The sequence below is a fragment of the Stegodyphus dumicola genome, chromosome 9, assembly GCF_044657685.1.
Source record: "Stegodyphus dumicola isolate Sdum_Otavi_A_Nest chromosome 9, ASM4465768v1".
Lineage (NCBI taxonomy): Eukaryota > Metazoa > Arthropoda > Arachnida > Araneae > Eresidae > Stegodyphus > Stegodyphus dumicola.
Genome location: NC_140776.1, coordinates 153,617,125 through 153,632,558, shown reverse-complemented (window position 1 = coordinate 153,632,558; position 15,434 = coordinate 153,617,125). Strand labels below are relative to the sequence as shown.

At 36.3% G+C, this 15,434-nt stretch overlaps 1 protein-coding gene across 2 annotated transcripts in view; it reads left to right on the top strand.

Annotated features, from left to right (window-relative positions):
• The first annotated feature begins 10,808 nt into the window (after positions 1-10,808).
• The window catches only part of LOC118184877 (uncharacterized), a 75,895-nt gene continuing 71,269 nt past the window's right edge, over positions 10,809-15,434 (top strand). The window contains exon 1 of one of the 2 annotated variants that reach the window (XM_035354604.2): positions 10,809-10,992. In XM_035354604.2, the coding sequence (XP_035210495.1) occupies positions 10,971-10,992 (22 nt within the window). In that variant the 5' untranslated portion in view covers positions 10,809-10,970. The remainder of the gene's footprint in view (positions 10,993-15,434) is intronic. The other variant, XM_085824254.1, reaches the window with a different exon arrangement.

Sequence of the window (15,434 nt, the reverse complement as noted above, 5' to 3'; positions counted from 1 at the left end):
TGTATCCTAAACAGATTTTAACCAGGAGGCATATTCTAAATTTTCTTAAAGAGACGCTGTTTCATATCAAATTCTATACCTTCCATTCCTTAGCAGTAAAATGGAAGTTACCAGCTTCCATTTTACTGATCGTAATCGTGAAGTCAATGAATGCATCCCCCGTTTCTATGTTTCTTGCTTCGAAAACATGATACTGTGGCGCCCGAACTAAAATCTGGTGGACGATGTTTAGTCACCATCAGAATTTGTCCCATTCCCTGCCTTTCTAGTCGCCGTTTAAGTGAGAGAGAATGTATGGAATTTTCTCTTTCTTTACTGCATATCTTCATGATGAAGTTGAAAGAACGTCCTAGCATTCGGGAGGTGAAACGTTCCACAGCTAGAGACGGCATCGCTGGTTTTTCGCATTTCCTACTTCAAAATTCTAATAGAGTCTACAATATGAATGAATGGGTGTTAGCATTACATGTATTCAAAACTTGGCTACAGTATTTGCACATTAATATTGTTAAATATTCCATCGTGCATAAAGTAATGAAATGCGTATAACAAAAATTTTTAGTTCAGTAGTTTTTAATCTAAACTAGAAATTATTTAAGTCATTTAAGGTTTAGAAACAATTTGCACTGTAGATCATATTTCAGTTTTGCTTGTTTGTGCACATGGCATTATGTATAACCGGTTATTACCATTGATTAGTGCTAATTAAAATCAACTCTTGGTGTATTTGTTGTTAACTCTTGGTGTATTAGTGAATCAATCTTTATGTTTCACTCTTGATGTTATAAATACAGTCGATGTATAGGGAATGGGACTATTCACCGCTGCCATTTCGCAGCCTCTGTTTCGCCGTCAGACCAATTTGGCATCAAGACATATTTTCCTTTAAAATGCCTATGTTATATCTTTCCATATTATATTAAGTTTATTTAGTTTAATAATTTTATTTACCTGTAGTACACCTCCGGTCGACAAATTTTAAAAGAAAAAAAGCTTTTGCAATTAAGCATATCTAGAATTACTAAAATATTACCTATAATTAAATGAATTAAAACCTTTTGAACAACATATAAAATGCTTCTGTACACAATTTTTTATAAACATATTGTTACGCATGACATAAAAGTTGACTTAATAGTATATCAATCTATATATTTATTACTTTTAAGAGAGTAATATGGTAACAAGATTCTAAAGTAATAACTTTTCAGTTAAAATTTTATAAAAATGTGAATTTCATACTTGCATGAGTGATTTCTTTGAAATAATTAAAATTTCAAGAAATTTTGATGAAGTGCGCAAATGTGGTGTCTGCATAATTTTAGGAACAATAATATAACAAAATATCTCAAAAGTTCAGCCCATATATTATGAAATGTGAAAATTTTGTTGGATTTGCTAGTGACATAATTTTCTTAATGTGTTGTTGTCTGGTAGATGGATTTCATGGAAGAATGGTTGCCAGAGCTTCAAGGAGGTTAGACTTCTACTTCCACCCCAGTTTTGAGGGAGAGCACCTCGAGGGGGAAGATCCGAGGGTCTCCCACTCCTCTCCTCTTCAACCAAACCACACGAGAGAACTTTTGGCTCACCATATATTTAAAGACATTTTTTTATCGCGGCTGGCATCCAAGCTGATCAAGTTGGGACTGCCTCGAATCCTGGTTCTGCTGAGTAAATCTTAGAATGCATATTAACACATCTTAGTGTTTAAGAGATCTTAAACACGGAAATTTGATCTCCAGCGTTGCGGGCGTTTCGCAAGGCTCTATTTTGACGCCGATATTTTACATTCTGTCTGTCAACGATTTACCAAGCTTTATAAATGACAGCAACACGCTCCTGGCTTGCTATGCCGATGATACGGCTGTTGCTATTAAATCAAAATCGCCAAATCACGCCCTCGTCAAATTACAGAAAATATCCTCGCCATCTAGAAATGGTGCAGCAAATGGAAAATCAGTATTCAACCTGACAAATCAAAACTTCTGCTAGTTAGAAAACTCCCCAAAATGACAGCTATCACGAAAGATGTAAGGCTATTCGGTACCCTGGTTCCCAGAGTGGACAGCCCCAGTTATCTGGGGGTTACCATTAGGTCATTCATCTGGTGCACTCATATGGCCAAACTGTGTGGGAAAGCATACGGAATAATGTTCAAATTTTTCCCACTGCTAAAAATGATAAGCTTTCTATCAATTTGAAGAGAAGAATCTATATCACACCTATTAGGCCTATTATTACGTGCCTGGACTACTGCCAGCGAGAAAGACTAATCAAAAAAAAATTCAGGTGTTGCCAAATAAAGCTCTTAGAATTATCCCAAATCTATGAAAAATTTCACCGCACGGATTAATGGAAGATTTTATGAGTGAACTTTAAGAAATAACCCAGCAAATTACTCAGAAATCTGGAGTACGACATTGAGGAAGATAGATGTTTTAGGCCCTACGCTGCTCATTTGCTGCGTACTACACTGAGCAATGAGGATGACTAACGAGAAAGCAGAATTCCATAGTGCTTTTACTATTCAGTTTGGTATTGTGTCTTTGCAAATAGGTGAATTCTCAGAAACTACCAGCAACGACACCGACCAGTCTTCCAGACCTACCCGGTCTTGAATTTTAGAAACAAAGCGCTTCACTCTGTTCTCTCCCCGTCAAGCACTTATCTCTTTTGGAGAATATTCTTTATGGTTGCATCACAAGTCAGGCCCTAATGAGTTTCTTTCAATAACTGGCAAGAGTAGGGAACACTATCAACTGCTGCAGGTTAGTATACCGACCAAGTAAAGACACTATACATTTACCAATATTCATGCTTTCTCAGGATTCAAAACCGGGTCCTTCGGTACCACAGTAGGCTCCCCTAACCCCTATAGCGTCTGGACGGCTAATAACTATGTGTAGATTCTTCATACCTCAAATTTGTAAGCAAGTAAACAAAGTATATTATTATGAGCAACCGTTAACTTATTTCATTTCTACTTGACGGCAAAATGGCTCACAGCGAATCAGCTGCCTGCGGATTGGCTGTCGGCGAAACGTCGACGGTAGAGCCCTAAACCTGATGTATATATGAAATATAAATTCGCGTTTAAATTTATTTTCTATTTCAAAAGGAAAATACAGGCAATTTCTACTCAATAAATTGCAAACTCAAATGATACACAGGACAAGTATAACGTTTTTTCAACAAAATTTTGCGAAAAACTAAAGGAAATTTCTCTGCATTCAGAAAACTCGAAAACTAAAACTCATTTTAAGAATCAGGTTTCTCGCATATTTGGCTAATTTATAATTTCACAATACATTTAAGCGTGGCCAACCGGCGGCCGAGCGGTAAAGTCGCTGAACACTGGTAGTTCGGTTCGAGGTTCGAATCCCGCGAACGGGCTGGCTGTATGGGCGTTTTCGTGGTTTTTCCCCGTGTGTAACGTATATACGAGCCAGTTGTCCTTAGAAAGGCATCCCTCCCTTTAGGCAGGAGCCCACCATCGGCCGAGCGGTAACGTCGCTGAACACTGGTAGTTCTGTCCGAGGTTCGAATCCCGCGAACGGGCTGGCTGCATGGGTGTTTTCGTGGTTTTCTCCATGTGTAACGTGTATACGAGCCGGTATCCCTTAGAAAGTCCTCCACAAAGGCATCCCTCCCTTAAGGCAGATAGCCCTCGAGAGCTTTGCCGTAATCTAATAAACCAAACCAACCCTTTAAGCAGATAGCCCTCGAGGGTTTGCCATAATCACACACACATATATAAGCCAATTAATCATTTTTCAAAACACTTTCCCGTTACGGAATTTACCCAACCCTCTTCTGTTTGACCAACTGGCTTTTTGATTGAAATAAATTGTGAAGTTACCATTTCCTTTTTACGATATTCATACAAACATTTTAACTGCAATTTCTACGATCATTCTGAATATTAAGAAATAGTCATACTACTGTGCTGACTTTTTTTTTTTTTTTTTTTTTTTTTTTTTTTTTTTTTGTTAATTAAATTTATCAATTTGGTATGTTTTGAGAAAAGTGTATTTAATTTTCCAACCGATTTAAATTTTGATTCCTGTTTTTATCTCATTTTAATGTTTTACAGATATTTCGATTTGCTCATTAAACTGAAGATCTCAACCTTTTTTTGTATGAAATTCTTTAATATTGCAGTCAGTGCTTAATTTACAAAATCACAATTGTTAAAAATTTTTATAAACTTTTTTTATTATTTTACTATTTTTTTAGATCACTAAATAGATAAGTGAAAATTCCCTCACCTTCTAAAGGGCTGCCCAGAACTTGCTTTCCTTTCAATATTCGTTAGTTGCAGAAATTCTATTCACAGCGAAACACTACTATAAATTTTTTGTAAGAAATTTTAATTAACACGTGAAAGATATTTACAAATTATAATTAATACAAACATTATGTTTCTTATATAAGGAGACGGTCTATCGTTTTGATTTATGTTAGACATGTCACCCGTTCAACTAACTACTTTTTGTCTTTTCCGCTAGAAGGCGTTCGTGAAAGCTGAGTTATTAGAACACAAACGTGACAACAATGCTGGAGCTTAATAGGTGGACGTGGACCTATTAAGGTCTGGGATTATTACCTAATCAGGAACGGTGAACAAAAATAAATTAAACACAATAATAAATTAAATAAATTAAACACAAATAAATAAAACAACAGCAGGTAAAACAATAATAAATAATAATAATAATAAAGTCGGCAGCTTGTAGATTTTACATTACGCCCAAAGGGACTTTTTTAACCCTTTGTGAGTTACATTTATTTATTAATTATGTTCTTTGCACTTAAAGCATAAAATTCAATTCAACAGCCATATCGAAAAATAATTTAAAAATGAGCATATCTTTAGAATTTTCGATACACAATCTCGCGCTGGAGATAAATTCCTCCCCATACAGTTTTGCATTGCTCGCTTTGAAATCGTTAAGTTTGTTAATCAAAAATTCGTTGAAGTGTTACAAAAGATGAAATCGATAATAAAACAAAGATAAAATTCCAAATTAGGGTTTCCAGATGCCCATATTCGGTTAAAGATTACGTTATTCAAAATTTGGTGGCTCTAGGTACCGTTGTTTTATCACAGTGTGAGAAACATACATACATTTAGGCAGATTCTTCATTATTTAATTTCTTTAAATATAACACAGGGTCATAATATTTGGTGGCAACAATTTGAAAAAAGAACTGACATTTAAAGTTTTCAACGCAAAATGCCAAATCGAAATTAATAGCCTTTCTGGGCTAACTCCCTTTGTGCTAATAATTAAATAAAATATTGTTACGAATTTGGTATTTAAAAAGCTAATGTTAGTTCAATTATAAATTAAATGGTTTTATTTCCCGCGCAGTGCAGAGCGTGACAAATATTAAAAGAAAGCTAAGCCGGAAAAATTGAAAATACAAGAGCACGTGCATTTAACATTAAATAAATAAATATGTCTTTTTGATTTCGAGAAAGTACCAGAAAATTCTCGCACGTGATTTAAAAATCTTATAAAAGGAGGAAAACCTCTCAGTTCGTATTAACCTAAAAAGAAGAACCTTCCAGGTGAGAGTTGGAGACTCCCTTTCCGGAAGGAAAATCATTGCCAGCGGCGTCCCGTAAGGGTCTGTTATTGGCCCAAAATTATTCAACATTTTCGTTAATGATTTACCCAACCCACTGAATGCTAAAATCCTGAAATATGCAGACGACACGGTGATTTTATCGGAATCTAAAAGCCCCCAACTTGCTCTTACTAACCTACAGTTTCACATCAACATAGTAGCTGCTTGGTGTCAACTTTGGAGAATTAAAATTAATACCGCGAAATGTAAAATTGTCCAATTCCGTCGCTACAGAAGAAATGTCACTACGAACACGGATATCAAGACAGAGAATAATGTGATTTCAGTTTGCTCGTCCGCAAAGTACTTGGGAGTTACCCTAGATGATAGGCTCACCTTCAAAGAGCACGTAACCAAACAAGTAAATAAAGCAAACGGAGTTTTCATGTCGCTTTATACTGTTATAGGTAGGAAATCGAAATTGAGCTTAAAAGCTAAACGCATGATCTATCTCACTATGATTAGGCCAGTTATGCTCTACGCCGCCCCAGCGTGGGTAATTGCCAATAAGACGGATATGAGAAAACTAGAAGTCCTTCAAAACAAAATTTTGAGAGCCATCACTAATGCGCCCTGGTTTGTACGAAATAGCATCATTCATGCAGACTTGAAAATAAAGCCCATTCCTGAACAAATCCTCATGGAGGCGCACAACTTCTTCGAAAAAATGGATGATTCTCCAGTGCACACGCTAAGAGAACTCGGTAATTATGACCCTACGGTGGACAGCGTGGTGAAGAGACCTCGGTCAATTCACCATAATGCGCGGTGGTGATGTAAATATGTAAATAGTGTACATATGAAGTTGTGTTTTGTGCTCTATCTGACCTTATTTAACCAAGTACTGTGTTACAGCCAAAATTAGCTATTTGCCTGGGAGCAGGCTAGAGACTCAGAATCAATTACTATGTGTTAAGGACTGTGTATTCTGTGATCTCACCACGCCCACTGCTGTGGTTCTACTCCTGATTACCTGCTGGACTGCGTACCCTATCTCAGTAACCTTACGCTACTGTCCTGACCGAATGCATCATGCAAGGACTTGAATGCTGGATGATTTTGTTTTCCAAGTACTAATTTCCCAATTTTCGTATATTTAGCTTGACTTCCCCACGGAATGATTGCACCTTGTTCTAATGTCACGCCCCCGGGCGAGGTGCAGTAGCACCTTAATGTACTAAAAACCGTGAATGGCCTTCATAGGCTGCACAGATTGTACAGGTCAAAACTCAAAGTAGTTGTATACCTGAGGTGAATCAGAAATAAATAAATAAAAAGTTCGTAGTAGTTACGTAGTTTGTTGTTGTTGTTTAGAAAACTGATCTTGTTGACTGTAGCGAATTCGCGGATTAGCTTTCTTTAGCTGTTTTGATTTAAGTTCTCTTGAACGTTTGAGTAATTAGAAGATACTACTGTGATATATTGTGATACTGCACGATTATTTGAGGACATTTAATCATATTTGTTGTGATAATAATAAATTTTTGTTCATTTTTCATCGGACTTGTGCATTCATTTCGTAACGAACCCGTACGCACGCAACAATTTTTGGTGTCAGGAGTGGGATTTGAATGCCAATAACAAGAGCGATGGAAGAGCAATTAAGGCAGTTGATATCATCCTTTGCCTCGTTTAAAGAAGAAATTAAAGAGGAAATGAAATTGGGCAGGGAATCCGTTAAGGAAGAAATGAAATTGGGCCAGGAATCCGTTAAGGAAGAAATGAAATTGAGCCAGGAATCCGTTAAGGACGAAATGAAAGCCGTTCAAGCTGGTCAAGAAGAAATGAAAAGAGAAATTACCTGCATAATAGAAAATAAATTTGAAGCTATGGAAGGCAGAATTGACACAATTGAAAAGAAAGTTGGACAAATTCAAGAAAAAGTTTCTTCCGTAAAAGATCAAATTGAAGAAAGAGTTTCTTCAGTGAAAGAAGAAATAGAAGAAAGAGTTTCTTCTGTAAAAGAACATATAGAAGGGAGAGTTTCTGCTGTGAAAGAACATATTGAAGGAAGAGTTTGTGCCGTCCAACACCAAATCGAACAACAAATTGATGATAGGGTTTCTGCAGTAGCCAAAGAAGTGGATATTTGAAAGAAATTCGTAGCGACGGCAGGGAACAATAGTGATGGTTTTAAATTTTTACCCATGCCTGCTCGTCCCTCTCTAAAGTTATTCACTTATGATGGGAAGACCTCCTGGCAAGTGTATAAAACACAATTTACTATAGTGGCGGATGCGAATGGATGGAATTCCCAAACTAAAGCCTGTCATCTCGCCGCTTCGCTGAGAGCAGACGCAGCGGATATCCTGCAGACGCTTCCCGAAAACCAAAGACTTGACTTCGAAGCTGTATCCGGCGCATTGGAGCTGCGCTTTGGCGAGAAATGTTTAAAAGACTACAGCAGGCTTCAATTAAAATCCCGTCAACAGAAGCCCACCGAATCACTCCAGTAACTCGCCACGGATGTTGAAAGGCTGTCCCAACTCGCCTTTACGGAAAACGAGGGAAATCCTGTCGCTGCAATATTTCATCGATGGCATCCGGGACCCTGAAATAGAGAAAGCACTGCGAATGGCGGATGTTAAAGAATTAAAAAGCGCTCTGTTGTACGCCGTGAAATTGGAGGCAGCCCAGCAAGCAACTCATAGAGATCGCTACCCAGTCAGAGCTGTGCGAGTCCACGTGCCAGGGGACCAATTGATGGCTCGTTTAGATGATTTATCCAGACAAGTCGACGCTTTGATACGGAGTAGCAGTGAGAACAAAGTGGCTCGAAGGTGTTGGAGATGTCGATCTGAAGGTCACCTACGACGGCATTGCAGAACACTTCAGGGTACGGATAATAAAACGGATGAGTTGACAAGACTAGTGAATGCCTTGAGACGGAATAGTGGTGAGAAGAAACCGACCCTAAAGTGCTGGAACTGCGGTGTTGAAGGCCACGTACGAAGAAACTGCAGAACACCCCAGAGCACGGAAAATAAGGCATACGATTTAAACAGACAATTAAATGCCAGGGAAGTAAAAGAATTGACAAGTGCTGGAACTGTGGAGCTGAAGGCCACGTACGAAAGAATTGCAGAACACTCCAGGGTACGAACATTGAGACCATTTCTCAGCAAAGACGCAGGAAACAAATGAATGGCCATATCGAGGAACGGAGGTTGCCAGATAATGGAAAACCTTGTTTTAAAGCCCTCAAGATTTCTATAGTGAGTGGCAACAGTAACGGACTGTCCATCAATGGGCACATCGATGGAGTTCCTTGCAATATGATCATTGACACAGGAGCTAATGTTACCATCATTCGGAAGGATTTATCTCAACAGTTTAAAGATAAACTTATTTGGACGCCATCCTGTGTTACCCTTCAGACTGCGTCTGGTGACAACATCGAGATAGCTGGGAAGTTAAACGTGAACATCACGTTTGGAAGTGCCGCCTACAATCACACGGCATATGTGGCGGATATTACAGATCCATGCATACTCGGATTGGACTTTTTAAGAAAATACAATTTTTCCTTAGACTTCAAAAACAACAAACTGCTTTCAGCATCTGGTGACATGACTATCCATCCTCAGAAGAGATCCTCACCTGTAAATGCCGACGCCTTGTCCGAAAGACCCAGCTCGGGAAGCCGCCGAAAATCATGCTAGGGCCGAAACGAAACGCAAGACTACCAGCTATTCTCCATCTCAGAAGTCACCTTCGGATGATCCATATACAGTGCTGAACACGAATGACGTCGTGGTTCGGATCCGTAAGTCTTCGAACTCTAAGCCTAAAGTCGTTCATTACGACAGGTTAGCTCATTACTATGGCCATAGTATGTAATGTAAATAAGTGTAAATAGTATAAGACCATGGTTCTTTTTGTTTTTAAATGTGTATTTGATTTGATTTGTATTTAGTATTTGATAGCATTTGATTTGTTTTATTTATTGCATTTATTGTTCATGTTTTTTATTATTGTAATGTAATGCTTATTAATGCATTTATGCCACAGTTGTAAGTTTAGCTTCCTCTCCAGGGATTGTACTGCCCGGGACGTGCAGTCCTTGGGAAGGGGGCAGTGTTACGAATTTGGTATTTAAAAAGCTAATGTTAGTTCAATTATAAATTAAATAGTTTTATTTCCCGCACAGCGCAGCGCGTGACGAATATTAAAAGAAAGTTAAGGCGGAAAAATTGAAAATACAAGAGCACGTGCATTTAACATTAAATAAATAAATATGTCGTTTTGATTTCGAGAAAGTACCAGAAAATTCTCGCACGCGATCTAAAAGTCTTATAAAAGGAGGAAAACCTCTCAGTTCGTAGCAGTTACGTAGTTTGTTGTTTAGAAAACTGCTCTTGTTAACTGTAGCGAATTCGCGGATTAGCTTTCTTTAGCTGTTTTGATTTAAGTTATCTTGAACGTTTGAGTAGTTAGAAGATATTACTGTGATATATTGTGATACTGCACGGTTATTTGAGGACATTTAATCATATTTGTTGTGATAATAATAAATTTTCTTCATTTTTCATCGGACTTGTGCATTCATTTCGTAACGAAACCGTACGCATACAACAATATAAAGAGATAAAAGGGTTAATAACTTCTGCATTAATTAACTAAATCGGAATAAATTTAATGACAAGTATGTAAAGAGTTAAGTATAAAAACTAAATAAAATGAGAAATTTAATAATAATTTTTAAAAAAGTCATAAAATTAAGTGCAATAATAGAACAAATGAAAGGGAAGTGAAAAAGTAATAAAAGCGAAACATTATATCAGTTGATAAAAGGAAGGTATGTATATATATTTCTATTAGTGTTCTTCAGAATCAGATCAAACTGCATCTTATTTTGATTTCTAATCCATTCTAAAGTGATTTTGTAGGGAGCAGCCCATAAAAATTCCTCATCCTGAAAATAATTGCATTTTAACGTGGACAATTTTCTCTTCTACTTCTCATGTTCCAAAAATTATAAAAATGTTTCGCTTCTACACGTTTTCCCACTAGTGAACCACTGTAGTCGTATGACAACATGAAAGCACTTTTGGCGGTAATTCCAAGTTTAGTATTATGCCAATGCCAAGCGCTAGAATTCCCTTGAAAATTCCCTCTTCCTTTCTGACTTCCCGTTCTGTTACGGGAACTTCTGCGCACGCGCGAAAAAGTTGGCGTTCTGACTGCTTCTTAGTAACCTTCTCCGTGGGAGGGGTACGACGCGAAAAGAGGAAACGCAATAAACCGGTGAAAAATTTATACAGAAGCCGTCATACAGTTTTCGCTCATTGTTGTCTGAAACAATATATACAGTGCAGTGCTAATCAAGGATAATGGCCAACTGCATGAATGAAAGTGAGTATTGGTTTGTTTCTATATATATTCTTGATCGCATAGATCTTAGGCATAATAATTTCGGTTTTCATCCGCAGAGAACCCGTTGGCGCTTCGGGAAAAAACCCGTTTTCGCCGTTGCATTTTTACTCGATGAGCCGAGCCGTAAACGTGATATTTTGTTAACGTGATTTTTAGTGCACGTAAATTCAAGTTAGCAGACAAAACAGTATATTAAGCATGTGGTAGTAAAAATTCACAGATAATAAGCATGTAGATGTAAAACTAACCGGTTAAACGTAATATATTCATTTAAAAATATAAATTAGTACTAATGTACTGAAATTAACCGGTTAAACGCGACAAACGAAAAAAAAAAAAAAAATTGTCTTAAATTCCAGTTAATACAGAAAACAATATATTCCTTACACCAGCAGTGGTTTGTTAATTGTGGTGACCATGGTGATGCATCAAACTATTCTGTCATCTTAGATAACCAATAATTTTGATTTCAATTTAATCATCTATTTATGTCACACCTACCATCCTCTGAAAGGTTATTGTTAGAAAAGCATTAACATTATCTTGTTAAAATTTTACGCCATCAAAATTGATTTATTCTCATAATTTTAGATGACAATAACTAACAATAAAAATAAAAGCATTATTTATTTATTTAAAATGCACATGCACATTTTTGCGGCCTACGGAAACAAATTATTTTAGAGGTTGGAAACCTGATGATTCTGCTCATGGTTCTTAGAGCTGTTAATTAAGAAAACAACGTGAACAGCCGTGTTACAAATTAGCATTCACTTCTCCCGCCGTATTTTCTTCCTTTCATCCCGAGGAGAACCAGCATCTATCTACGAAAATATTTCTATCTATTCATTGTTAAAAAATTCAGAAAAAATAATAATAAATAAGAGAAGAATAATATAAATCTGCAAATGCGAACAACAACAGCGATAATTCAACAAAATGAACGCAAGAGGAATGGTTGCAAACTTCGAACAAGCGAATAGGATAAATCTGCTGGGTTACCAGGTTTGAACTATTATCGCCAAATTTGGCGATGTTTACATTTACCGGGTTCTCTGCGGAAGTGCTTCCTATGACTTAAATCGTATCAAAGTAATAAATACTGAAGCTGTTATTTGTTGTCTGTGGCTGTAAAGAAACTGCGTATGGTATATTATATTATAAGCGATGATTTATCGAAGAGGGGATTTGCAAACAAGATTTTAAAAACAAGTTGTTTCCCCCCCACACACACAAAAATTATTTATTTATTTATTTTGCTATCAATCTTAAAGTTATATATTCCACATTTATATTTTAGTGAGTATTAAAAATTAAAATCTGCTTAATGCTAAATATATGGCTATATATGTAAGGTACCGCTCATGAGAAACATATGTGCAACAAATCTGAAAACGTATCTAAATGTGATGAAGTATGTACGAAATGCAATAAATTTGAACTTGGGTGGAACGTTGATTCCATGCAAATGCCTGAAATCAAACTATATATTATATGATGAGTAGTTAACGGGTCATTCAAAGAAAATATACAGTTAAACATGGTATATATATACACTATGTGTGTATATACATGTACTATGTGTATAGATGTATTTTGGATCATTTTTGGTGTTGGCGATAATTTTCAAAGTCGCGCCAAGGCTGCACCGTATACTAGGATTTTACCTAATTGTAAATTAATGCCCCAATGATTAACAAGGTTTTTGTAATTATTTTTTATTAAATAATTTAACGTAAACAAGAGTAAATAAGTTAAAGATTCTGGATTTGCCATCTGTGTCATATTCTTTTTTATGCACTAATGAATTAACACAAAATACTAATTACTTTTCATCTTGTTTATATTCACTATTATAAATGTAGATATATTTTTAAAAGCAGTATTTAAAGGTAGATGAGTAGTCAGTTTAAGATTGTAAAAAATCTGTTTAAGGGTTTTCTCTAGTCATATTTAGCTAGCGGGTTATTTAATATTCTCTGAAAACAAATCCAAAGTATTTTTTACACGCATGCAAAGAATTTCCTTTTAAATTTGTGTTGTTCTTAAGTTTCAAGGTCGTTACCATCGAGAACTTGCTTCTTTTATAAGCTTATTATTCACATTAAATGTTGGAATTTTAGGGGAATCCCCAGCCTTGCTCGTTCTGGAAGCAATTCGGATCAATATTGAATGAACAGATGAAGTTATGAGCATGCGCTGCATTGGCGGTACTTACCCCGTACCTCAACGAAATGTGTCCATTCAGTGTTGCTATTGTTCCTTAACAGGTGTGTTGCTGATTCCCAGTGTTTCGCGTGCGTGCGTGGGTGTGTATGCGTGTCTATGACTCTTTTGAACAGCGTAGGTATTTGATTCGCGATTTCCATACACCTTTTCGTCTGTTATGCAAGCAAACTAACAGGAAAAATATACTGTGGCGTTCTGTCGTGCGCAAAATTACAACAGTGTTATGGCATTATTTAAGATTCATGAGTATTCATAAAAATTGTTAAACAGCTAATTATAAACAGAAATTTTTCAGATTATTATTTGGTAATTATCTACTAATAAGAGTTTTAAATCAGTAAGATTGAGTTTATTAATATTTTAGATTAAGTTTTCTTTATTAATTCGCTAACAGTTATTGTCCTTCAATACGCAAACCGTCCAAGTTACATAAAATTCCTAAGTGAAGGACTTTTCCATGTTAGGGTAGGGACAAAGGTTAGTGAGGAAGTTGCCTCAGGTGAACAACTAGAACGGACAAAATAGCTAAAATTAAGTTAATTTAAAAAAAAAAATTGAGTATTACCTTTTAACTTTGAAACACATATACAGTAGCAAAAGAATTTTGTGTTATAAACAATACAGCTAGATTAAGAAAAGAATTAATGGCATTAATTTGCTTTCAACAGTGTTGAGGTTGTACTGTTTTGTAGCATTAATTTTATTTTTTGGAACAAACTTTTTGAACTTGCTTTACGCTTGTGTTACATAGACTAAACTTGCATGAATACACCGTGCTCCTAACATTAGTAATTTCTTAATATTGCCCTTTAAACTATAGGTCGATTAGAGTTGACTTAAGGGTACCCCTTGTATTATCGCGAAGTTGTTGTTTCATTTATGGTAGCCTGTGTAGTTGAATGTTATGGAAACCCTATTATGACGTAATCGGTTGCATCATTCCGGTAAATTTGTAAGGGCTTGTGGTGTGTGTGGTTAGGAAGTATATTGCTTGTTTCTTGGTTTAGACATTAACATTATGGCAAATCTCTGGAATATGGTAACAGGTAGTTTGGCGATATTTTGGTAAGGCGATAAAGGTTACTAGCTAGGACTTTAGCAGTGTACATGGATATAGTCAAGAGTGTGCGCAATGCCATTTTTGTGGAATTCTAGGGTGCTTTTTAAGTGAAAATAGGTCGACGTGTACATGGATGATACCGTGTATGTGCAATTCGTAAAAACGCGGCAAGCAGTGAGCGATTCTGCACTTTGTCCTAATTTCGCACCTAATCTTCGTCATGATTAAGCACTTTTGTTCCATAAAAGTTCTAGCATAAGCGTAAATCGGCTAACAGATTGTTGGAAAAAAATGTTGGAAATGTTGAGTAAGAAAAAAAACATGCCTTTACTTCGTGAAAACAAAATGGCGTACAAAACAAAACTAGCAGGTTGCTGTAACAGGGTTAGTCGCCAAATTTTAGCCAAAAAATCGCCTAGTTACCATAATCCAAAGATTAACCAAAGTATATTTTATAGCCATTAATTAAAGCTAAATACTTAACAGGTGAGTAAAATGTTAACCGCATTCCCTCTGAAACTATGAAATTCCCCCAGGGCGGAATTTCAGAACAGAGGTTGAGAACCTCTATTCGAATTAGTTTTCAAATCACAAATTCGAGTTGATTTGTCTCGCGGAGATCGTCTGAACAGAGGTTGAGAACCTCTATTCTAAAACTTACTTGTTAATTTTTGTGATTGTCGTCTGGTAGAAATTGCGTCATGCAAAGGCTATCGTTCGTGGTTTTCAATCCATTGGTCATAATTAAATATATAATACCAAAAATCGTGCCGATTCTTTAAAATTCAAACACATATACATGATTTTATATTTCAGAAAAACAAGATTAATTGTTGAATTTTGAAATTCCAGAAACTTCGAGAGACGCAACTAGATTTCCTAAAAGCCACAAGCTGGTATTTACTATATCATTTTAAAAGTAGTGGAACAGGTTTCAAATAGAAAGAAACGTCCGTAACGTTGTAAAAGGAAATAGATTAATTATTTTTGGGACACTGAGTAGTTTCTGTCTATTATATTTCATACATATTATTTGCATAAGAGCGGCACGCTGCTGATCGCGAGCTGCTCTATGGCAATCTCCGTATTAGCTTGTACCTGATTTGTAGACAGGTGACGGAGGACGGGGACG